At 54.2% G+C, this 25587-nt stretch overlaps 1 protein-coding gene across 2 annotated transcripts; it reads left to right on the top strand.

Moving 5' to 3' along the window:
• The first annotated feature begins 838 nt into the window (after positions 1-838).
• Positions 839-24696, top strand: FADS1 (fatty acid desaturase 1). Of its 2 annotated transcripts, none has more exons than XM_075566962.1 (13): positions 839-1105; positions 1200-1757; positions 8422-8532; positions 9321-9518; positions 12809-12910; positions 18085-18213; positions 18488-18548; positions 19274-19350; positions 19456-19553; positions 21997-22093; positions 22487-22566; positions 23119-23244; positions 23447-24696. In XM_075566962.1, exons 2-13 carry the CDS (start codon positions 1584-1586, stop codon positions 23496-23498), a joined length of 1305 nt encoding a protein of 434 aa, XP_075423077.1. In that variant the 5' UTR covers positions 839-1105; positions 1200-1583; the 3' UTR covers positions 23499-24696. The 2 variants fall into 2 exon arrangements, with proteins under 2 accessions (XP_075423077.1, XP_075423076.1); XM_075566961.1 differs by having other exon boundaries at positions 1165-1757.
• The last annotated feature ends 891 nt before the right edge of the window (positions 24697-25587 follow it).

Below are 25587 nucleotides of genomic sequence, written 5' to 3'. Positions count from 1 at the left end.
CCGGGCCTAATTCATTGGAGGGCTGTTCCACGTCAGCCCATTTTAGGCTGTGCTTTTAGTGCCGGCGACAAAATGCATTGCCGCTGTCGCGTGCCCTTTTAGTGCCTGGCGACGGTGACGCGACGTCACTCCAAAACAAATCCATGGACTCCGTCGCAAGCGCTTATAGTAAACGCGACGGCGATGGAGCGACGGAACGACCAAAAATGTTGAAGCCGGGTAAATTTGATTTTTTAGAGACAGTCGCCACATGTGACTGTCTCTAAACCAAACAGAGAGCGCTGCCCGCCCCCCTTGGTGACGTCACTGGCCTTGTCGCCAGAGACTTCGCTTAAAACTGAAGTATAACTTTCGCTAGTGGCGAAAGCGACGAGTGACGTCATCGGTCGCGTCGCCGGCACTGGCTGCGCTTATAGCGCTGGCAACAGAATGCATTGCGTGTGCTCATAGTAAGCGCGGCGCTGGAAGTCATCTCAATTTGATTTTTCCTGCGACAGTAGCTTGACGTCGCCGTCGCCGGCACTATAAGCGCGGCCTAATTAGTGGGACACCGCTGGATGTGAATGGGTTACTTGCAGCTCTGTCACTGCCCGGCTTGTTGTAGAAATAAAGCGCCAGACACGTGTGTAATTGACGGATTAACTGGGACATACGGGTCAGCAGCTCGGATTGGCTACCTCCACCACACCGGCTCGCCCCGCAGCCAATCGGGGTGAAGGGGCGGGGCCAGCGCAGGTCTGGCGATTTTTGACAAACTGGGCCGGGGTCCAATCGCGCGGCGGGGAGTGACGTCAGGGGGCGTTGCCCGCGGCCGCAGTCCATCCACAACTGGTGCTGAACCTCAGACAACAGCAGGCGGCCGGCGAGAGAGGAGCTCCTGCTGTATTGCGGTGTAGAGAGAGCGGGAGGGCCGGGTATAGCGGGTGCTCTATGTAGTGGGGGCTGCACTGGGCATATGAATGGTGATGCGTATACAGCGGTATATAGAGGGGTATAAATAAAGTGGGTAGGACTAAGGATATGGTGTTGAGTATATACTTTAGGCAGCATATTGAGTGGGTATGGTGCAGGTATATAGGCAGTATATAGAGGGTGTATGGTGCAGGTATATAGAGAGTGTATGGTGCAGGTATATAGGCAGTATATAGAGGGGGTATGGTGCAGGTATATAGGCAGTATATAGAGGGTGTATGGTGCAGGTATATAGGCAGTATATAGAGGGTGTATGGTGCAGGTATATAGAGAGTGTATGGTGCAGGTATATAGGCAGTATATAGAGGGTGTATGGTGCAGGTATATAGGCAGTATATAGAGGGTGTATGGTGCAGGTATATAGGCAGTATATAGAGGGTGTATGGTGCAGGTATATAGGCAGTATATAGAGGGTGTATGGTGCAGGTATATAGGCAGTATATAGAGGGTGTATGGTGCAGGTATATAGAGGGTGTATGGTGCAGGTATATAGGCAGTATATAGAGGGTGTATGGTGCAGGTATATAGGCAGTATATAGAGGGTGTATGGTGCAGGTATATAGGCAGTATATAGAGGGTGTATAGCGCTGAGTATATATACAGGTGTGGATATGGACTCGGTGGAAGGCCCCAGGCTCTTCACGTGGGAGGAGGTTCAGCGCCGCTGCACCCGTGAGGAGCGCTGGCTGGTCATTCACCGAAAGGTGTATGACATCACCCGATTCTGCCGGATACACCCAGGGGGGCCACGGGTCATCAGCCACTATGCGGGGCAGGATGCCACGGTAAGAGTCCACCTGCTCACAGAGAGGGGTTATACACACAGGGGTCAGGGGACATTAGCCACTACGCAGGACAGGATGCCACAGTGAAAGGGCCACATATCCACATAGAGGGGTTATACACACAGGGGTCAGGGGACATTAGCCACTACCCAGGGCAGGATGCCACAGTGAAAGGGCCACATATCCACATAGAGGGGTTATACACATACAGGGGTCAGGGTTCGGCAGCTACTACGCAGGGCCACTGTAAAAAAGGCCACACTTACAGAGAGGTTATTCACAACGTGGGGCAGGGTGCCACAGTGAGAGGGGCCACGTACTCACAGTAAGGGGTTATACAGACACCCAGGGACCAGGTCACATCAGCCACAATGTAGGGCAGGATGCCAAGGTGAAAGGGGCCATCTCCCAGAGAAAGGCTATACATACGGGTCAAGCTCATCGGCAGTGAGATGGGCTGTGTACCCACAGAGAGGAGCCACGTGCCCACAGAGGGGCCATCAACCACTACGCAGGGCATGATGCCATGGTGAAATGGACCACATACCCACACAGTTGCGTTATACGCACATTCAGGGGTGAGAGGTAATCGCCCACTATGTGGGGTCAGGGTGCCACAGTGTGAGGGGCCACTTACCCACAGAGAGGGGTTATACACACAGCTGCTATGCGGTGCAGGACACCACAGTGAGAAGCTGCATACCCAGAGAGAGTGGTCACGTGCCTACAGTGAGGGATTGTACACACCAAGGGGCCACAAGTTATCAGCCACTACGCAGGCCACGAAGTCACGCAGGAAGGGGTCACATACCCACAGAGAGAGGTTATGGTGAAAGGGCTGCATACCTACACAGGGGGGATATATACACACCCAGGGGTCAGAGGTCATCAGCCACTATGCGGAGGAGCAGGGCTCCACAGTTAGAGGGACCACATACAGAGGTCACACACACGTGTAACAGGTTATTAGCCACTACGCGAGGCAGGGTGTCACTGTGACCACATACAGAGAGGGGTTATGGGGTTATACACACACTCGGGGGCAAGGGTCATTAGCCACAGTGCGGGACAGAATTCCATGGTGACCCCCTCACGTACTCACAGAGGGGGTCACCAGTATTTACATGGGTCATGATCCCTTATTGAGAGGTGCCACCTACACCCGGGGCATGGGTGTCTTGGTGACAGGGATGATGCAGATTAACCTGGTGTGTGTGTGTGTGTGTTGAGCACGTACCAGCAGGATGCCATGGTGAGAGACCCACATACTGACAAAGGGGTATGTCTGCCCCAACACAGAAACGATACTCTCACCCGGGAGGCAGCCACCTCCGTCACCTACCATCAGCCATTACATATGTCGCTATGTATGTGTGTGTGGACCATGTGCAGTACAGTATCATCTGCTGTGTGCTTGTATATCTGTATTACACACACAGGGCTAGGTCGCTATACGCAAAATAAATGTGTGTGTTATATGTAGTGTGTGTGTGCGTGTGTGTGTGTGCGTGTGTATATATATACGGTTGAGGTTTTTTGTTGCCTTTTTCACCCACCATAACTTAAAAAAAAAAAAAAATATATATATATTTTTTAAATTATTATTATTCTATATATATATATATATATCAGCACTCCTCGAGATGTCATCTTCTGAGGTGCCCGACAAAACCGTATATGTGCTGTTGCAAACCGTTATACACAGTTATGAGAGAGAGATTGTGCATTATGATATATACACAGAGTGTACATGTGCATTACATGCACAGATTCTTTCCCAGAGACTGACCTCTGGCTGAACATACTCGGCCCCTGTGATTGGTGCAGCTTTGTGGTCCCACTGCCTGCTCTTCCCTCCCACATCCTCTCCCCCCCCTCTCTCATCCTCTCACCCCCCCCTCCCATCCTCATCCCCCAGAGGAGGCGGGCGCTCAGGGCTGTATAGCAGCTACCGCACAGCATGCTGCGTAGATTAACCCATGCCATGCCACAGCAATGCATGCAGGGGGACCTTACAGACACTGGTCAAGGAGGCTGCTGGAAAGCTAAAAAGTAGCTGTACTGTGCCTGTCACTGAAAATATTCCTACAACATTATGTATAATACAGGGGGGGGGGGGGAGTGTAAAATATGTGTGTGTTTATACACACATCCATAACAATTGGGGATGGGGTCCTGGTAGTACTCAGATTCTTGTTTGTTCTGATCACAGTGTAGTGAGGTGCTGGCTGGGGAGAATGTCGGGGGATCCTTAATTCTGCCACAAGTAACACTCTTTCACTATGTTGAGGCACAGCACCTGAGGAAGGGGTTAGACCCCGAAATGTTGTGCCCTTGAGTTAACCTCCAAATAGAAGAAGAAGAAGAAAGAAGGCGACTTCTGTCCATCGTTACTGTGTGCGAGGGCGGCGGGGAGACTCTCCATAACCGCAATGTCTCTGTCCATCGTTACTGTGTGCGAGGGCGGCGGGGAGACTCCATAACCGCAATGTCTCTGTCCATCGTTACTGTGTGCGAGGGCGGCGGGGAGACTCTCCATAACGCAATGTCTCTCTCCATCGTTACTGTGTGCGAGGGCGGCGGGGAGACTCTCCATAACGCAATGTCTCTGTCCATCGTTACTGTGTGCGAGGGCGGCGGGAGACTCTCCATAACGCAATGTCTCTGTCCATCGTTACTGTGTGCGAGGGCGGCGGGAGACTCCATAACCGCAATGTCTCTGTCCATCGTTACTGTGTGCGAGGGCGGCGGGGAGACTCCATAACCGCAATGTCTCTGTCCATCGTTACTGTGTGCGAGGGCGGCGGGGAGACTCTCCATAACGCAATGTCTCTGTCCATCGTTACTGTGTGCGAGGGCGGCGGGGGACTCTCCATAACGCAATGTCTCTGTCCATCGTTACTGTGTGCGAGGGCGGCGGGGACTCTCCATAACGCAATGTCTCTGTCCATCGTTACTGTGTGCGAGGGCGGCGGGGGGACTCTCCATAACGCAATGTCTCTGTCCATCGTTACTGTGTGCGAGGGCGGCGGGAGACTCTCCATAACGCAATGTCTCTGTCCATCGTTACTGTGTGCGAGGGCGGCGGGGGGACTCCATAACCGCAATGTCTCTGTCCATCGTTACTGTGTGCGAGGGCGGCGGGAGACTCTCCATAACGCAATGTCTCTGTCCATCGTTACTGTGTGCGAGGGCGGCGGGGAGACTCCATAACTGCAATGTCTCTGTCCATCGTTACTGTGTGCGAGGGCGGCGGGGAGACTCCATAACCGCAATAATGTCTCTGTCCATCGTTACTGTGTGCGAGGGCGGCGGGGGGACTCTCCATAACCGCAATGTCTCTGTCCATCGTTACTGTGTGCGAGGGCGGCGGGGACTCTCCATAACCGCAATGTCTCTGTCCATCGTTACTGTGTGCGAGGGCGGCGGGGGGACTCTCCATAACGCAATGTCTCTGTCCATCGTTACTGTGTGCGAGGGCGGCGGGGGGACTCTCCATAACGCAATGTCTCTCTCCATCGTTACTGTGTGCGAGGGCGGCGGGGAGACTCTCCATAACCGCAATGTCTCTGTCCATCGTTACTGTGTGCGAGGGCGGCGGGGAGACTCCATAACCGCAATGTCTCTGTCCATCGTTACTGTGTGCGAGGGCGGCGGGGGACTCTCCATAACCGCAATGTCTCTGTCCATCGTTACTGTGTGCGAGGGCGGCGGGGAGACTCCATAACCGCAATGTCTCTGTCCATCGTTACTGTGTGCGAGGGCGGCGGGGGACTCTCCATAACCGCAATGTCTCTGTCCATCGTTACTGTGTGCGAGGGCGGCGGGGAGACTCCATAACCGCAATGTCTCTGTCCATCGTTACTGTGTGCGAGGGCGGCGGGGAGACTCTCCATAACCGCAATGTCTCTGTCCATCGTTACTGTGTGCGAGGGCGGCGGGGGACTCTCCATAACGCAATGTCTCTGTCCATCGTTACTGTGTGCGAGGGCGGCGGGGGGACTCTCCATAACGCAATGTCTCTGTCCATCGTTACTGTGTGCGAGGGCGGCGGGGGACTCTCCATAACCGCAATGTCTCTGTCCATCGTTACTGTGTGCGAGGGCGGCGGGGGGACTCTCCATAACCGCAATGTCTCTGTCCATCGTTACTGTGTGCGAGGGCGGCGGGGAGACTCCATAACCGCAATGTCTCTGTCCATCGTTACTGTGTGCGAGGGCGGCGGGGAGACTCTCCATAACGCAATGTCTCTGTCCATCGTTACTGTGTGCGAGGGCGGCGGGGGGACTCTCCATAACGCAATGTCTCTGTCCATCGTTACTGTGTGCAAGGGCGGCGGGGAGACTCCATAACCGCAATGTCTCTGTCCATCGTTACTGTGTGCGAGGGCGGCGGGGGACTCTCCATAACGCAATGTCTCTGTCCATCGTTACTGTGTGCGAGGGCGGCGGGGGGACTCTCCATAACCGCAATGTCTCTGTCCATCGTTACTGTGTGCGAGGGCGGCGGGGAGACTCTCCATAACGCAATGTCTCTGTCCATCGTTACTGTGTGCGAGGGCGGCGGGGAGACTCCATAACCGCAATGTCTCTGTCCATCGTTACTGTGTGCGAGGGCGGCGGGGAGACTCCATAACCGCAATGTCTCTGTCCATCGTTACTGTGTGCGAGGGCGGCGGGGGGACTCTCCATAACGCAATGTCTCTGTCCATCGTTACTGTGTGCGAGGGCGGCGGGGAGACTCTCCATAACCGCAATGTCTCTGTCCATCGTTACTGTGTGCGAGGGCGGCGGGGGACTCTCCATAACGCAATGTCTCTGTCCATCGTTACTGTGTGCGAGGGCGGCGGGGGACTCTCCATAACCGCAATGTCTCTGTCCATCGTTACTGTGTGCGAGGGCGGCGGGGGGACTCTCCATAACTGCAATGTCTCTGTCCATCGTTACTGTGTGCGAGGGCGGCGGGGAGACTCTCCATAACCGCAATGTCTCTGTCCATCGTTACTGTGTGCGAGGGCGGCGGGGGACTCTCCATAACGCAATGTCTCTGTCCATCGTTACTGTGTGCGAGGGCGGCGGGGAGACTCCATAACCGCAATGTCTCTGTCCATCGTTACTGTGTGCGAGGGCGGCGGGGAGACTCTCCATAACGCAATGTCTCTGTCCATCGTTACTGTGTGCGAGGGCGGCGGGGAGACTCCATAACCGCAATGTCTCTGTCCATCGTTACTGTGTGCGAGGGCGGCGGGGGGACTCTCCATAACCGCAATGTCTCTGTCCATCGTTACTGTGTGCGAGGGCGGCGGGGAGACTCTCCATAACCGCAATGTCTCTGTCCATCGTTACTGTGTGCGAGGGCGGCGGGGGGACTCTCCATAACGCAATGTCTCTGTCCATCGTTACTGTGTGCGAGGGCGGCGGGGAGACTCCATAACCGCAATGTCTCTGTCCATCGTTACTGTGTGCGAGGGCGGCGGTGAGACTCTCCATAACCGCAATGTCTCTGTCCATCGTTACTGTGTGCGAGGGCGGCGGGGGACTCTCCATAACCGCAATGTCTCTGTCCATCGTTACTGTGTGCGAGGGCGGCGGGGAGACTCTCCATAACCGCAATGTCTCTGTCCATCGTTACTGTGTGCGAGGGCGGCGGGGAGACTCTCCATAACCGCAATGTCTCTGTCCATCGTTACTGTGTGCGAGGGCGGCGGGGGACTCTCCATAACCGCAATGTCTCTGTCCATCGTTACTGTGTGCGAGGGCGGCGGGGGGACTCTCCATAACGCAATGTCTCTGTCCATCGTTACTGTGTGCGAGGGCGGCGGGGGGACTCTCCATAACCGCAATGTCTCTGTCCATCGTTACTGTGTGCGAGGGCGGCGGGGAGACTCTCCATAACCGCAATGTCTCTGTCCATCGTTACTGTGTGCGAGGGCGGCGGGGAGACTCTCCATAACGCAATGTCTCTGTCCATCGTTACTGTGTGCGAGGGCGGCGGGGAGACTCTCCATAACCGCAATGTCTCTGTCCATCGTTACTGTGTGCGAGGGCGGCGGGGAGACTCTCCATAACCGCAATGTCTCTGTCCATCGTTACTGTGTGCGAGGGCGGCGGGGAGACTCTCCATAACCGCAATGTCTCTGTCCATCGTTACTGTGTGCGAGGGCGGCGGGGAGACTCTCCATAACGCAATGTCTCTGTCCATCGTTACTGTGTGCGAGGGCGGCGGGGAGACTCTCCATAACGCAATGTCTCTGTCCATCGTTACTGTGTGCGAGGGCGGCGGGGAGACTCTCCATAACCGCAATGTCTCTGTCCATCGTTACTGTGTGCGAGGGCGGCGGGGAGACTCTCCATAACCGCAATGTCTCTGTCCATCGTTACTGTGTGCGAGGGCGGCGGGGAGACTCCATAACCGCAATGTCTCTGTCCATCGTTACTGTGTGCGAGGGCGGCGGGGAGACTCTCCATAACCGCAATGTCTCTGTCCATCGTTACTGTGTGCGAGGGCGGCGGGGAGACTCCATAACCGCAATGTCTCTGTCCATCGTTACTGTGTGCGAGGGCGGCGGGGGACTCTCCATAACCGCAATGTCTCTGTCCATCGTTACTGTGTGCGAGGGCGGCGGGGAGACTCCATAACCGCAATGTCCCTGTCCGCCCCTCAGGATCCATACACTGCGTTCCACATCGATAAGGAGCTGGTGCAGAAGCACATGAAGTGTCTGCTGATCGGAGAGCTGGCCCCGGGGGAGCCCAGCATTGAGCCCAGCAAAGACGTGAGGGACCACACCCTGTGCATCGCGACCCCGTCAATGTGCATCGCGACCCTGCCCCTGTGCATCGTGACTCCGTCCCTGTGCATCGCGACCCTGTGCACCGTGGCCCTGTCCCTGCGCATTGCAACCCCGTCCCTGCACATTGCAACCCCGTCCCTGCACATTGCGACCCTGTCCCTGTGCATCGCGACCCTGTCCCTGTGCATCGCGACCCTGTCCCTGTGCATCGCGACCCTGTCCCTGTGCATCGCAACCCTGCCCCTGTGCATCGCGACCCTGTGCATCGTGACCCTGTGCATCGCGACCCTGCCCCTATGCATCGCGTCCCTGTGCATCGTGACCCTGTGCATCGCGACCCTGCCCCTGCGCATTGCAACCCCGCCCCTGTGCATCGAACCCAGCGCACAGCGGCCCTGTCCCTGTGCATCACGTCCCTGTGCATCGTGACCCTGTGCATCGCTACCCTGCCCCTGTGCACAGCGGCCCTGTCCCTGTGCATCGTGACCCTGTGCATCGTGGCCCTGTCCCTGTGCATCACAAACCCATCCCTGTGTATCGCGACCCTGTGCATCGCGACCCTGTGTATCGCGACCCTGTGCATCGCGACCCTGTCCCTGTGCATCGCGACCCTGTCCCTGTGCATCGCGACCCTGTCCCTGTGCATCGCTTCTTTTCCTTGTGTCCTGCGCGCCCCCCACATGGCAGTGACGTGTCCTGCGCGCCCCCCACATGGCAGTGACGTGTCCTGCGCGCCCCCCACATGGCAGTGACGTGTCCTCTCCCCACAGGCTGTGATGGTGCAGGACTTTCGCGCTCTGCGCTCCACGGTCGAGCAGATGGGTCTCCTGCGCCCCAAGAAGCTGTTCTTCCTGGGCGTCCTGCTGCACCTCCTGCTGCTGGACGCTCTGGCCTGGGCCACACTCTTCTACTGCGGGACCTCGCTCATCCCATTCCTGATCACCACTGTGCTGCTGGGCACGTTACAGGTAAAGAGTGCCGAGTATCACCACTGTGCTGCTGGGCACGTTACAGGTAAAGAGTACCGAGTATCACCACTGTGCTGCTGGGCACGTTACAGCTACAGAGTATCACCGCTGTGCTGCTGGGCACGTTACAGGTACAGAGTATCACCGCTGTGCTGCTGGGCACGTTACAGGTACAGAGTATCACCGCTGTGCTGCGGGGCACGTTACAGGTACAGAGTATCACCGCTGTGCTGCTGGGCACGTTACAGGTACAGAGTATCACCGCTGTGCTGCGGGGCACGTTACAGGTACAGAGTATCACCGCTGTGCTGCGGGGCACGTTACAGCTACAGAGTATCACCGCTGTGCTGCGGGGCACGTTACAGGTACAGAGTATCACCGCTGTGCTGCTGGGCACGTTACAGGTACAGAGTATCACCGCTGTGCTGCGGGGCACGTTACAGGTACAGAGTATCACCGCTGTGCTGCGGGGCACGTTACAGGTACAGAGTATCACCGCTGTGCTGCGGGGCACGTTACAGGTACAGAGTATCACCGCTGTGCTGCTGGGCACGTTACAGCTACAGAGTATCACCGCTGCTGCCCAGCAATCTGTATATAGGGAGAGCTGTCTCTCTGTGTCAGGCTGTCTCACAGGCTCACGCTGTCTCTCTGTGTCAGGCTGTCTCACAGGCTCATGCTGTCTCTCTGTGTCATGCTGTCTCACAGGCTCACTGTCTCTGTGTCAGGCTGTCTCACAGGCTCACGCTGTCTGTGTCAGGCTGTCTCACAGGCTCACTGTCTCTGTGTCAGGCTGTCTCACAGGTTCACCCTGTCTCTGTATCAGGCTGTCTCACAGGTTCACACTGTCTCTGTGTCAGGCTGTTTCACAGGTTCACACTGTCTCTGTGTCAGGCTGTCTCACAAGCTTGCACTGTGTCAGGCTGTCTCACAGGCTCACGCTGTCTGTGTCAGGCTGTCTCACAGGCTCACGCTGTCTGTGTCAGGCTGTCTCACAGGATCATGCTGTCTGTGTCAGGCTGTCTCACAGGCTCACGCTGTCTCTGTATCAGGCTGTCTCACAGGCTCACGCTGTCTGTGTCAGGCTGTCTCACAAGCTTGCGCTGTGTCAGGCTGTCTCACAGGCTCACGCTGTCTGTCAGGCTGTCTCACAAGCTCGCGCTGTGTTAGGCTGTGTCCATGGTATGGATGACCATACGGACGCGTCCGCACGCTGCGCGATCAGTCTGCCTCAAGGCAGTGATGGCGTCCATGCGGCCTGCGGGCAGAAGTTGCTGTCTCTTATGCAAGACATTACAGGGAGGGGTGAAAACAAAGAGTCATGGTTAATTAATAACCTTTTAAGATTGTATTGTATGTCTTTATTTATATAGCGCCATTAATGTACATAGCGCTTCACAGTAGTAATACATGGGGTAATCAAATAAATAACAAGATCTGTTAGTTCGTCGTATGTTATGTTATGTCGGGTACAGCTAGTATTTTTAAATTGCCCGGGTTGAACTCTGTCTAATTTCTTATAGGAGGAGATATCTCCCAAAACGTCTGTTTGCCTCCATAAAATAATCCTGCCTGTTTTCTAATATGAGCTTGTTTTATTACAATACTAAGAAACCAAAAAATACTGAGATGTGTAAATGGATAATTACATTTTTTTCCCGTTTCTTAACGCGAGATCCCCTGCAAAAACGTCTCCACCCATAATAGTTTAATTGCCTCCGAGTTCCTGAAGTGTTCGATCGAGAGCCTCCAATGGGTGTTTGTGGGACATTGTCCTCTCGTCCCAATCAATCATCTCGCGCTCTACAAGACCTGTGGCTGCTCCTGTATTTTTGCTCACGTTGCAAATTGTTTCAGAGTGACCAATATGAAGTGCTAGCTTGAGGGTTGCGTGACGGGATCATATCCTTTGCGAATTGTATCCAAACATATTCAAAAACCTGCTCCTCGATACCGGGAACCTTCATGCAAAATGTGGTTCTGATATCTTGAGAGGTGTCCAAATGCACAGCGAAGAAACAGACAACTTTCCTAAATACAGCTCAACCTCATTATAGCGCGATCCGCTACAACGCGAATCCGTTTATAACGCGATGTAAGGGTGGCTCCCAATTTTACTATTTATGAATACTTTACAACACGATTATTGGTGTCTTAAATACTTTATTGTACAAGGCATACAATTGCACATTATTTCTAACGCGATCCGCTTATAACGCGATGTGATTCTTTGTACCCCAAGCACAGCGTTATAAGGGGGTTGAGCTGTATATAGTGGATTGGTGTTTTCAGATAACTCTCTCCTTTCCTTTCTCCTCGGGTGAGATTATCACGATATGTTGTTTTATTTTCACATAAAGGATTTAAATTCCTAAGTCCCAAAGGATACAAAGTTTCAACAAACTTACCTTTGTGCTGCGAGGGATAAAAAAAAAAACAAAGTACTGATTATTCTCTCACATTCAGATGAAAGTTTCCTGATCTGAAAAAGTATCAATCCCCTCAATATCAGAGATAATAGATGTTTGTGCGCAATGATCACCGTCTTCCATCAATGGTATCAAATTGCTACCATGTTCTTTATCTTTAGCATCATAAAATGTGCCCAGTATCAAGTGGTTTTTTTATAGCCAAAAATCTATTCGAGGTGCATTTCCTCACAAACCTTTTTAGATCCAAGAAAACGCTCAGGTTGATTAGGGTCGGAGCTCGGGGGGAAAAGAAAGACCTTTATTTAGAAGATATCTAATCACAGGCTCATGCTGTCTCTCAGGCTGTCTCTTTTTAGTCCCTCTCACTCTCCCTTATGCTGTCGCTCTCTCACTCTCATACTTTCTCTTTATCTCTGATTACTGTTTATTAAGACTGTGTGTCTCTCAGGCTCCAGCTGTCTCTCAGTCTCAGGCTGCGTCTCTTTCTCAGGCTGCGTCCATACAGGGGCGCAGACCGCGCGGACGCGTCCGCACGCTGCGCGATCACACCCACTAAAGGCAGTGATCGCGTCTATACAGCGTGCGGGCGCGCGGTGCGCGTGGAATCATGCAAAACTGATTTCTCGCGCAATAGGCCGGTCACGTGAGCGGTTCGCCCAATGAGGGCGAACCAGCTCTGTGACGTCACTGGCCGCCCATAGAGGCGCTCCCGGACGGCGCGCGTACTAAGGCCAGGGAAAGCACCCGCTTTTCCTCAGCCTCCGCACGGCTGCTGTGTCTATGGACGCAGCCTCACTCTCAAGCACTCACTCCCGGGCAGTCTGTCTGTCTCTCTCATGCTGTCTCTCTCTTTCCCAGGCTCAGGCTGGGTGGCTGCAGCATGATTTCGGGCATCTGTCGGTTTTCAGCCGATCGAAATGGAATCACTGGGCGCATAAACTTGTGATCGGACAGCTGAAGGTAACAAGCAACTATATACCTATTATATATAACTGCACTTACTGTACATGCCTACTTTACATACTAGCACCTACTTTATATACCTGCTATACAGTATATACCTGCATTCCTGTGATGCCCACTCTGTCACTATTTACTCCCCCGTGATGCTATCTCTCTGTATTCCCCCCTGTGATGCCCGCTCTCTCTCTCTGTATTCCCCCCTGTGATGCCCGCTCTCTCTCTCTCTCTCCGTACTCCCCCCTGTGATGCCCGCTCTCTCTGTATTCCCCCCTGTGATGCCCGCTCTCTCTCTCTCTGTATTCCCTCCTGTGATGCCCGCTCTCTCTCTCTCTCTCTCTGTATTCCCCCCTGTGATGCCTGCTCTCTCTGTATTCCCCCCCTGTGATGCCCGCTCTCTCTCTCTCTCTCTCTGTATTCCCCCCTGTGATGTCCGCTCTCTCTGTATTTCCCCCTGTGATGCCCGCTCTCTCTCTCTCTGTATTCCCCCCTGTGATGCCCGCTCTCTCTGTATTTCCCCCTGTGATGCCCGCTCTCTCTCTCTCTCTGTATTCCCCCCATGTGATGCCCGCTCTCTCTGTATTCCCCCCTGTCATGCCCTCTCTGTATTCCCCCCTGTGATGCCCGCTCTCTCTGTATTCCCCCCTCTGATGCCCTCTCTGTATTCCCCCATGTGATGCCCGCGCTCTCTGTATTCCCCCCTGTGATGCCCGCTCTCTCTGTATTCCCCCCTGTGATGCCCGCTCTCTCTGTATTCCCCCCTGTGATGCCCGCTCTCTCTGTATTCCCCCCTGTGATGCCCGCTCTCTCTCTCTGTATTCCCCCATGTGATGCCCGCTCTCTCTCTCTCTGTATTCCCCCCTGTGACGCCTGCTCTCTCTGTATTCCCCCCTGTGATGCCCGCTCTCTGTATTCCCCCCCCCCTGTGATGCCCGCTCTCTGTATTCCCCCCCCCTGTGATGCCCGCTCCCTCTGTATTCCCCCCTGTGATGCCCGCTCCCTCTGTATTCCCCCCCTGTGATGCCCGCTCTCTCTGTATTCCCCCCTGTGATGCCCTCTCTGTATTCCCCCATGTGATGCCCGCTCTCTCTGTATTCCCCCCTGTGATGCCCTCTCTGTATTCCCCCCTGTGATGCCCGCTCTCTCTGTATTCCCCCCTGTGATGCCCGCTCTCTCTGTATTCCCCCCCTGTGATGCCCGCTCTCTCTGTATTCCCCCCTGTGATGCCCGCTCTCTCTGTATTCCCCCCTGTGATGCCCGCTCTCTCTGTATTCCCCCCTGTGATGCCCGCTCTCTCTGTATTCCCCCCTGTGATGCCCGCTCTCTCTGTATTCCCCCCTGTGATGCCCGCTCTCTCTGTATTCCCCCCCCTGTGATGCCCGCTCTCTCTCTGTATTCCCCCCTGTGATGCCCGCTCTCTGTATTCCCCCCCCTGTGATGCCCGCTCTCTCTGTATTCCCCCCTGTGATGCCCGCTCTCTGTATTCCCCCCTGTGATGCCCGCTCTCTCTGTATTCCCCCCTGTGATGCCCGCTCTCTGTATTCCCCCCTGTGATGCCCGCTCTCTCTGTATTCCCCCCCCTGTGATGCCCGCTCTCTCTGTATTCCCCCCTGTGATGCCCGCTCTCTCTGTATTCCCCCCTGTGATGCCCGCTCTCTCTGTATTCCCCCCCCTGTGATGCCCGCTCTCTCTCTGTATTCCCCCCTGTGATGCCCGCTCTCTGTATTCCCCCCCCTGTGATGCCTGCTCTCTCTGTATTCCCCCCTGTGATGCCCGCTCTCTCTGTATTCCCCCCCCTGTGATGCCCGCTCTCTCTGTATTCCCCCCTGTGATGCCCGCTCTCTCTGTATTCCCCCCTGTGATGCCCGCTCTCTCTGTATCCCCCCCTGTGATGCCCGCTCTCTCTGTATTCCCCCCTGTGATGCCCGCTCTCTCTGTATTCCCCCCTGTGATGCCCGCTCTCTGTATTCCCCCCTGTGATGCCCGCTCTCTCTGTATTCCCCCCTGTGATGCCCGCTCTCTCTGTATTCCCCCCTGTGATGCCCGCTCTCCCTGTATTCGCCCCCTGTGATGCCCGCTCTCTCTCTGTATTCCCCCCCAGTGATGCCCGCTCTCTCTGTATTCCCCCCCAGTGATGCCCGCTCTCTCTGTATTCCCCCCAGTGATGCCTGCTCTCTCTGTATTCCCCCCCAGTGATGCCCGCTCTCTCTGTATTCCCCGTGATGCCCGCTCTCTCTGTATTCCCCCCCCCGTGATGCCCGCTCTCTGTATTCCCCCGTGATGCCCGCTCTCTCTGTATTTCCCCCCCCCTGTGATGCCCGCTCTCTGTATTCCCCCCCCTGTGATGCCCGCTCTCTCTGTATCCCCCCCTGTGTGCCCGCTCTCTCTGTATTCCCCCCCCCGTGATGCCCGCTCTCTGTATTCCCCCATGTGATGCCCGCTCTCTCTGTATTCCCCCCTGTGATGCCCGCTCTCTCTGTATTCCCCCCCCTGTGATGCCCGCTCTCTGTATTCCCCCATGTGATGCCCGCTCTCTCTGTATTCCCCCCCTGTGATGCCCGCTCTCTCTGTATTCCCCCCTGTGATGCACGCTCTCTCTGTATTCCCCCCTGTGATGCCCGCTCTCTCTGTATTCCCTCCCTGTGATGCCCGCTCTCTCTCTGTATTCCCCCCTGTGATGCCCGCTCTCTCTCTGTATTCCCCCCTGTGATGCCCGCTCTCTCTGTATTCCCTCCCTGTGATGCCCGCTCTCTCTCTGTATTCCCCCCTGTGATGCCCGCTCTCTCTCTGTATTCCCCCCCTGTGATGCCCGCTCTCTCTCTGTATTCCCCTCTGTGATGCCCGCTCTCTCTCTGTATTCCCCCCTGTGATGCCCGCTCTCTCTGTATTCCCCCCCTGTGATGCCCGCTCTCTCTGTATTCCCCCCCTGTGATGCCTGCTCTCTCTCTGTATTCCCCCCTGTGATGCCCGCTCTCTCTGTATTCCCCCCTGTGATGCCCGCTCTCTCTCTGTATTTCCCCCCCTGTGATGCCCGCTCTCTCTGTATTCCCCCCTGTGATACCCGCTCTCTGTATTCCCCGTGATGCCCGCTCTCTCTGTATCCCCCCCTGTGATGCCCGCTCTCTCTGTATTCCCCCCCTGTGATGCCCGCTCTCTCTGTATTCCCCCCCTGTGATGCCCGCTCTCTCTGTATTCCCCTCTGTGATGCCCGCTCTCTCTCTGTATTCCCCCCTGTGATGCCCGCTCTCTCTCTGTATTCCCCCCTGTGATGCCCGCTCTCTCTGTATTCCCCCCTGTGATGCCCGCTCTCTCTGTATTCCCCCCTGTGATGCCCGCTCTCTGTATTCCCCCCTGTGATGCCCGCTCTCTCTGTATTCCCCCCAGTGATGCCTGCTCTCTCTGTATTCCCCCCCCCCCTGTGATGCCCGCTCTCTGTATTCCCCCCTGTGATGCCCGCGCTCTCTGTATTCCCCCCTGTGATGCCCGCTCGCTCTGTATTCCCCCTGTGATGCCCGCTCGCTCTGTATTCCCCCCTGTGATGCCCGCTCTCTCTGTATTCCCCCCTGTGATGCCCGCTCTCTCTCTGTATTCCCCCCTGTGATGCCCGCTCTCTCTGTATTCCCCCCTGTGATGCCCGCTCTCTCTGTATTCCCCCCTGTGATGCTTGCGCTCTCTGTATTCCCCCCTGTGATGCCCGCTCTCTCTGTATTCCCCCCTGTGATGCCTGCTCTCTCTGTATTCCCCCCTGTGATGCCTGCTCTCTCTGTATTCCCCCCAGTGATGCCTGCTCTCTCTGTATTCCCCCCCCCTGTGATGCCCGCTCTCTGTATTCCCCCCTGTGATGCCCGCGCTCTCTGTATTCCCCCCTGTGATGCCCGCTCGCTCTGTATTCCCCCTGTGATGCCCGCTCTCTCTGTATTCCCCCCTGTGATGCCCGCTCTCTCTGTATTCCCCCTGTGATGCCCGCTCTCTCTGTATTCCCCCCTGTGATGCCCGCTCTCTCTGTATTCCCCCCAGTGATGCCCGCTCTCTCTGTATTCCCCCCTGTGATGCCCGCTCTCTCTGTATTCCCCCCCCCTGTGATGCCCACTCTCTGTATTCCCCCCTGTGATGCCCGCTCTCTGTATTCCCCCCCTGTGATGCCCGCTCTCTCTGTATTCCCCCCTGTGATGCCCGCTCGCTCTGTATTCCCCCCTGTGATGCCCGCTCTCTCTGTATTCCCCCCTGTGATGCCTGCTCTCTCTCTGTATTCCCCCCAGTGATGCCCGCTCTCTCTGTATTCCCCCCTGTGATGCCCGCTCTCTCTGTATTCCCCCCTGTGATGCCCGCTCTCTCTGTATTCCCCCCTGTGATGCCCGCTCGCTCTGTATTCCCCCCTGTGATGCCCGCTCTCTCTGTATTCCCCCCTGTGATGCCTGCTCTCTCTGTATTCCCCCCAGTGATGCCCGCTCTCTCTGTATTCCCCCCCCCTGTGATGCCCGCTCTCTGTATTCCCCCCCTGTGATGCCCGCTCTCTCTGTATTCCCCCCTGTGATGCCCGCTCTCTCTGTATTCCCCCCCCCTGTGATGCCCGCTCTCTGTATTCCCCCCTGTGATGCCCGCTCTCTCTGTATTCCCCCCTGTGATGCCCGCTCTCTCTGTATCCCCCCCCCTGTGATGCCCGCTCTCTGTATTCCCCCCCGTGATGCCCGCTCTCTCTGTATTCCCCCGTGATGCCCGCTCTCTGTATTCCCCCCTGTGATGCCCGCTCTCTCTGTATTCCCCCCTGTGATGCCCGCTCTCTCTGTATCCCCCCCTGTGATGCCCGCTCTCTCTGTATTCCCCCCAGTGATGCCTGCTCTCTCTGTATTCCCCCCCTGTGATGCCCGCTCTCTCTGTATTCCCCCCCGTGATGCCCGCTCTCTCTGTATTCCCCCCCGTGATGCCCGCTCTCTCTGTATTCCCCCCTGTGATGCCCGCTCTCTCTGTATTCCCCCCCGTGATGCCCGCTCTCTCTGTATTCCCCCCCGTGATGCCCGCTCTCTCTGTATTCCCCCCTGTGATGCCTGCTTTCTGTATTCCCCCTGTGATGCCCGCTCTCTTATTTCCTCCCCCCTGTGATGCCCGCTCTCTCTGTATTTTCCCCCATGTGATGCCCACTCTCTTATTTCCTCCCCCCCGTGATGCCCGCACAGGGCGCCCCTGCCAGCTGGTGGAATCACATGCATTTCCAGCATCATGCCAAACCCAACTGCTTCCGCAAAGACCCCGACATCAACATGCACCCCATCTTCTTCGCACTGGGCAAGACGCTTTCTGTGGAGGTGAGCTGAAGGTCGGGGCAGGGGGTCAAACAGGAGGAAGGGTATTGCAGGCGGGTAGAGAGGCAGGTTAGGAGGGCATTGCAGGAGCAGACGGTGCAGAATAAAGGGCTGCTCATAACCTTTGGTAGAAATCTCCCCATTATATCTTGCTCAGCGTATTAGCGATCGGGTTGCTGCTCCTCTGACAGAGAAGGGCCTAGAATTGTACGATACTAGCTCGGAGTAACCTAACTTCTGAGTGCCTCTCTTCTCTCTCCCCCCCCCCCCCCCAAAGCTTGGAATCAAGAAGAAGAAATACATGCCGTATAATCACCAGCACAAGTACTTCTTTCTGAGTGAGTATCCACCCGGAGAAAATGTTATGTACAGGGGAATGACCTATCTATCTGTGTGTACATAGCCTATAGGGGAACCAAGTTGAATGGTTTTGAAGCAAAAATTGGCACTGTGTGCTCATTTGCATGTCATTTCCCAGAATCCCTTGCTGCAGTGAAAGTGCTGTGTGCTGGGTGATAATGGTGAAAGGCGGGGTTGCAGACCTGTCCAAGACATGCAAATGAGCATACAGTAATATTTCCATTTGGTGTGTGTGTGTATATATATAATTATATGTGTGTGTGTGTGTGTGTGTGTGTATATATATAATTATATGTGTGTGTGTGTGTATATATATAATTATATGTGTGTGTGTGTGTGTGTGTGTGTATATATATAATTATATGTGTGTGTGTGTGTATATATATAATTATATGTGTGTGTGGATAGATAGATAGATAGATAGATAGATAGATGTAGCAAAGGTTATGACACCCGCTGATGAAGCAGAATAACACAGATGTTTTCCATATGATTCAATGGCCGTGATTCGCCACAATGCCCCAGCGGCTGCAATAACCTTTGCTACATCTGAATATGCACAACCACTCCGCGTGTCCCAGGTGTGCACCGCTGGTCTCTCATCTCGGGGTAAGCATTAGTACATAATGCTGACCCTCTCCCCCTCTCTCCCCCTCTCTCTCCCTCTCTCTCCCTCTCCCCCTCTCTCTCCCTCTCTCTGTAGTCGGCCCCCCCGCACTGCTTCCCCTCTATTTCCAGTGGTACATATTCTACTTCGCCGTGCAGCGCAAGCAGTGGTCGGTGAGTAGACACGGTGGGATAGTACATGGGGGTGGCTATCACCTGGGTGGGTGGGAGCTTGCTGTCACGTGGGTGGGATTGGTGACTCTGCTCTCCTCCCCGCAGGACCTGGCCTGGATGGTGACGTTCTACGTGAGGTTTGCTCTGTGTTACTTCCCGCTCCTCGGGATCAGCGGCACTCTCTTCCTTTTCTTTTTGGTCAGGTAAGCACTTCCTTCGAAGCGAGAAACATGGCGGGAAGGAGGGGGAGGCGTAGATGATTGGCAGGTGACTAGAGAGAGGGGGTGTGGGAAGAGAAAGAAATAATGGTAGACTTGTTGTTTCTCGTGTTGCTGGACAATAACTGGTTTGTGTCCGTGGTTTGTGTCAGGTTCATGGACAGTAACTGGGTCTTTTGTCTCTGGTTCCTGAGGAGTAAATGGTTTGTGTTCTTGTATCTCAGGTTCATGGACAGCTGGTTTGTGTTCTTGTTTTCCTGGTTCTTGGGCAGTAACTGGTTTGCGATGTTTTGCCTCAGGTTCTTGGGCAGTAACTGGTTTGCGATGTTTTGCCTCAGGTTCTTGGGCAGTAACTGGTTTGTGACATTTTGCCTCAGGTTCTTGGGCAGCAACTGGTTTGCAATGTTTTGCCTCAGGTTCTTGGGCAGTAACTGGTTTGTGACTTTTGCCTCAGGTTCTTGGGCAGTAACTGGTTTGTGACTTTTGCCTCAGGTTCCTGGAGAGTAACTGGTTTGTGTCTTTGTGTCTCAGGTTCCTGGACAGTAACTAGTTTGTAACCTTGTGTGTCTGGTTCCTGGAGAGTAACTGATTTCTATCTGTGTCTCAGTTTCCTGGAGAGTAACTTGTTTGTGTCTCAGGTTCCTGGAGAGTAACTGGTTTGTGTCTTTGTGTCTCAGGTTCCTGGAGAGTAACTGGTTTGTGTCTTAGGTTCCTGGAGAGTAACTGGTTTGTGTCTCAGGTTCCTGGAGAGTAACTGGTTTGTGTCTTTGTGTCTCAGGTTCCTGGAGAGTAACTGATTTGTGTCTCAGGTTCCTGGACAGTAACTGGTTTGTGTCACAGGTTCCTGGACAGTAACTGGTGTGTGTCTTTGTGTCTCAGGTTCCTGGACAGTAACTAGTTTGTGTCTCTGTGTCTCAGGTTCCTAGAGAGTAACTGGTTTGTGTCTTTGTGACTCAGGTTCCTGGATAGTAACTGTTTGTGTCTTTGTGTCTCAGGTTCCTAGAGAGTATCTGGTTTGTGTCTCAGGTTCCTGGAGAGTAACTGGTTTGTGTCTTTGTGTCTCAGGTTCCTGGAGAGTAACCGGTTTGTGTCTCAGGTTCCTGGAGAGTTACTGGTTTGTGTCTTAGGTTCCTGGAGAGTAACTGGTTTGTGTCTCCGGTTCCTGGGCAGTAACTGGCTTGTTTCTTTGTGTCTCAGGTTCCTGGAGAGTAACTGGTTTGTGTCTTTGTGTCTCAGGTTCCTGGAGAGTAACTGGTTTGTGTCTTTGTATCTCAGGTTCCTGGAGAGTAACTGGTTTGTGTCTTTGTGTCTCAGGTTCATGGAGAGTAAATGGTTTGTGTGTTTGTGTCTCAGGTTCCTGGCGAGTAACTGGTTTGTGTCTCAGGTTCCTGGAGAGTAACTGGTTTGTGTCTTTGTGTCTCAGGTTCCTGGAGAGTAACTGGTTTGTGTCTCAGGTTCCTGGAGAGTAACTGGGTTGTGTCTTTTGTGTCTCAGGTTCCTGGAGAGTAACTGGTTTGTGTCTTTGTGTCTCAGGTTCCTGGAGAGTAACTGGTTTGTGTCTCAGGTTCCTGGAGAGTAACTGGTTTGTGTCTTTGTGTCTCCGATTCCTGGAGAGTAACTGGTTTGTGTCTTTGTGTCTCAGGTTCCTGGAGAGTAACTGGTTTCTGTCTTTGTGTCTCAGGTTCCTGGAGAGTAACTGGTTTGTGTCTCAGGTTCCTGGAGAGTAACTGGTTTGTGTCTTAGGTTCCTGGAGAGTAACTGGTTTGTGTCTTAGGTTCCTGGGCAGTAACTGGTTTGTTTCTTTGTGTCTCAGGTTCCTGGAGAGTAACTGGTTTGTGTCTCAGGTTCCTGGAGAGTAACTGGTTTGTGTCTTTGTGTCTCCGATTCCTGGAGAGTAACTGGTTTGTGTCTTTGTGTCTCAGGTTCCTGGAGAGTAACTGGTTTCTGTCTTTGTGTCTCAGGTTCCTGGAGAGTAACTGGTTTGTGTCTCAGGTTCCTGGAGAGTAACTGGTTTGTGTCTTAGGTTCCTGGAGAGTAACTGGTTTGTGTCTTAGGTTCCTGGGCAGTAACTGGTTTGTTTCTTTGTGTCTCAGGTTCCTGGAGAGTAACTGTTTTGTGTCTTTGTGTCTCAGGTTCCTGGAGAGTAACTGGTTTGTGTCTTTGTGTCTCAGGTTCCTGGAGAGTAACTGGTTTGTGTCTTTGTGTCTCAGGTTCCAGGAGAGTAACTGGTTTGTGTCTTTGTGTCTCAGGTTCCTGGAGAGTAACTGGTTTGTGTCTTTGTGTCTCAGGTTCCTGGAGAGTAACTGGTTTGTGTCTTTGTGTCTCAGGTTCCTGGAGAGTAACTGGTTTGTGTCTCAGGTTCCTGGAGAGTAACTGGTTTGTGTCTTAGGTTCCTGGAGAGTAACTGGTTTGTGTCTTTGTGTCTCAGGTTCCTGGAGAGTAACTGGTTTGTGTGGGTCACGCAGATGAATCACATTCCGATGAACATTGACTACGATCAGAACAAGGAGTGGTTGTCTACACAGGTGTGTGCGCTCTCTTGACTTGCGGTCTCTTTTATAGTCTCTGTCCTGCTATTAGAAGAGTGCTCCCTCTTCTCTCACCCTCCTTGTGTTATGAAAGCACTCGCCTCACTCCCCTTGTGTTATAGAAACACGCACCTCTCGCCCTATTATACCATAAGAGCCTTCCCTATCACTTCCTCATGTCTCGTTATAAAATAGTCTCAATCCCCCCACTTGTTATAAGAGCACTCACTCACCCACTCCCCTCTCTCTCATAAGAACATATAAAAGGGCTCCCTAGCTTAGTTCCTCCCATCTTGTTATAAGAGCGCACTTTCACGCCCCTCTTATAATAGTGCTGTCTCACTTCCCTCTCCCCCATTATAAAAGTGCTCCCTACTCGCTCTCCCCCAGCTCCAGGCGACATGCAATGTGAATCAGTCTCTCTTCAATGACTGGTTCAGTGGGCACCTAAACTTCCAGATCGAACATCAGTGAGTAATTGACCTGGAGAGCAGAGGAGGACCCCTGCAGCCTGCAGTCTGTCTGCGCTCTACCTCCTCACCCTGCGCTCTCAGCCCTGTCTCTCGCCCTGCGCACTCTCGGCCTTCAGTCCCTCGTGCTGCACACTCTCGAACCTCTCTCCCTGCGCAGTCTCGGCCCTGTCTCTCACCCTGCGCACTCTCGGCCCTGTCTCTCGCCCTGCGCACTCTCGGCTCTGTCTCTCGCCCTGCGCACTCTCGGCCCTGTCTCTCGCCCTGCGCACTCTCGGCCCTGTCTCTCGCCCTGCGCACTTTCGGCCCTGTCTCTCGCCCTGCGCACTCTCGGCCCTGTCTCTCGCCCTGCGCACTCTCGGCCCTGTCTCTCGCCCTGCGCAGTCTCGGCTCTGTCTCTCGCCCTGCGTACTCTTGGCCCTGTCTCTCGCCCTGTGCACACTTGGCCCTGTCTCTCGCCCTGCGCACTCTCGGCCCTGTCTCTCGGCCCTCTCTCTCGCCCCGCGCACTCTCACCATGCGCACTCTCACCCTGTGCTCTCTTTCCTGACAGTTTATTCCCCACAATGCCGCGGCACAATTACTGGAAGGTGGCTCCCCTCGTCCGCTCGCTCTGCAAGAAACACAACGTCGACTACCAGTCCAAACCGCTGTACACGGCGTTCGCCGACATTGTGCAGTGAGTAACAGTCTGTAACAACACTCACTACCCCCCTCCCGCTTCTCCCCCACCTTCCTCCCATCTCTCCGCCCTGTCCCCCTCCTTCCTCCCATCTCTCCGCCCTGTCCCCCTCCTTCCTCCCATCTCTCCGCCCTGTCCCCCACCTACCATTGCCTCTTTTGTCTCCCTGCGTCTCTAACTCACTGCTTCTTTCCTGCAGCTCTCTGAAGGAGTCTGGTGAGCTTTGGTTAGATGCCTACCTGCACAAATAAGAAGCGCCCTCCCTCCTTGCAGTGCCAGGCGGGTGCTCTAACCACTGCGGAAGGGTGGGCAGAGAGGAGCTGTGTGGGATCAAGAGGCTGCATAGTTTCAATGTCTCTGGATGTGTCAAGGAATTCCTCCAAACTCAACAGTGCTGATTTAGAGAGGGGGGGGGAACGACCCCAGCACTGACGGGGTATTTGACGAAACTGATCTGCCCCCCTGTGCGACTCCCCCCTCTGCAGGAGGGGGCTCAAATCCCTCAATTCTGGGTCGGGATCTCACCTTTGCTCACGGCTGCAGGAGCGGTGTAGGGAATATGCAGCAGTGGCACCCAGAGGACAGATCACGTACTGCACCATGTGACATTGCTCCAGCCGGGACACCCTGTGGACATATTAAACATTGCTTTGAGTTGTCTGCGCCACTGACACACGGTGCCCGTCCCATGTGGCCTGTGTTACTATCAACTCCTCTGCTGTCCCCTGGCAAGGGAGGGGGGCGACCCAAACTACTCCTCTGCTCCCTTTTATGTAGCAACAGTGCCAAAGTAGCACTTGGTCTAGGCTAAAACCATGAGCTGGGCATCCTACTGCCCTGCCACTTGCGCTCAGAACAGATTCCTACACCCCTTACGCCCACTGGCTCCTCCTACCCGTCTAGAGGTTGAGGAGAGCAGCAGTTCAAGCCTAAGGCTGCGTCCATAGGACAGGCAGCGCTGAGCCGTGCGGACACTCCGCGATGAGCCCCGTCATCCTCAATGAGGATGTCTTGAGAGGGGGCTCCCGCGAGCGTCCGCAGGCGTGCTGAGGCGCAGGGATTTTCAGCCGACAGCACAACCTGTTTCTGAGCGCGCTGTCGGCTGAAAACCCCCAATCAGAGCAAAGCATCGTCACGTTGACGTCAGCGGTTTGCGGGCTATTGACCCAGTGACGTCGGTGCCCCGCCTCCCGATCGCGGACGCGGGCTCGTCGGCTAGTTCATGCAATGGCTCCCGATTGCGCAGACGAGCCTCAGCGTCTGTGCGGCTCCCCCCTCTATGGACGCAGGTTAAGGAACGCAATTCTAGTTTTATGCCAGCGAGGCCTTGTCACCGTGTTAACCTTCCCTCCATGTCCACTAATCAGACTGAGTGACCGTGCTGATTGTATAGGGGAGTCTGTCCACATGCCAATTGTTTTGCAACTATTAATAAACCGCTATTCTCAATGCCGGACGCAATCTGGAGTGACAGGGCTGGAAGGGGATTGTGTTCAGATGTCGTCGTACAAAGAGCTCAACTCGTTTACTTCCCAAGGGACACGCAATACATGGCAGTGTTATAGCTGGTCTTATTTAAGATGGCTGCCTCTGCCACACTTTCGTACTCCAGTTTAAACACACTCGGGTGGTCAGGCTCTTTCTTGTCTGTTTTTACAAACACCAGTATCATGAGGAGAGTGTGAATGTGTAAAACACAGTGATGCTGAAGATAACGTGGGAATACCCACTGGAAATGGTAAACAAAATCTATATATTTTTTTGTTTTAACAATGTATTTATCCCTAGCACTGCAACAATATAAATATACAGCACACTGCAGGCCATGCTGGAAGCAAGAGGGTTACATCAACATATTAGTGATTTAAAATACGCCAACATATGCTGCAGCGCATTACAACGGAGTGAGACAACTGTAAACAAAGTTACAGCATTAATATACAAAGTAAGCTTTTAGGGTGTCTCAAGGCCCTGGGTTGTAAGAGTGTACAGCTTATCAAGCATTAAGCACGGCATCTTTCCACCTGTCCTGGATTCAGCCTTCTTAGGATCAGTGTGTGTGTGTCTGTACAGTTTTAGAACAGGTATAAATTCAGTGCACACAATGGGACCTATGATTACAACCCCATAAATATAGATCTGCTGACAATCCTTAAACAACACCGTTCATCACCAATATTAAGTACATACAACACATGGGTGTTCCTGTAATACCAGATGAAGTTTGTTCTGGCTGTGAACCGTGGCAGTGGAGGAGAAAGGCCGGCAGCCAAATAATGTTGGCGGCCCGTCACCCAAAAAGAACCCATACAAAACGGCAACACAAGAATACATTAAGCA

This window comes from Ascaphus truei, chromosome 12 (assembly GCF_040206685.1).
Source record: "Ascaphus truei isolate aAscTru1 chromosome 12, aAscTru1.hap1, whole genome shotgun sequence".
Taxonomy (NCBI): domain Eukaryota; kingdom Metazoa; phylum Chordata; class Amphibia; order Anura; family Ascaphidae; genus Ascaphus; species Ascaphus truei.
Note: the sequence above shows the minus strand (reverse complement) of the source record. Positions and strands in the feature narration are given on the sequence as shown.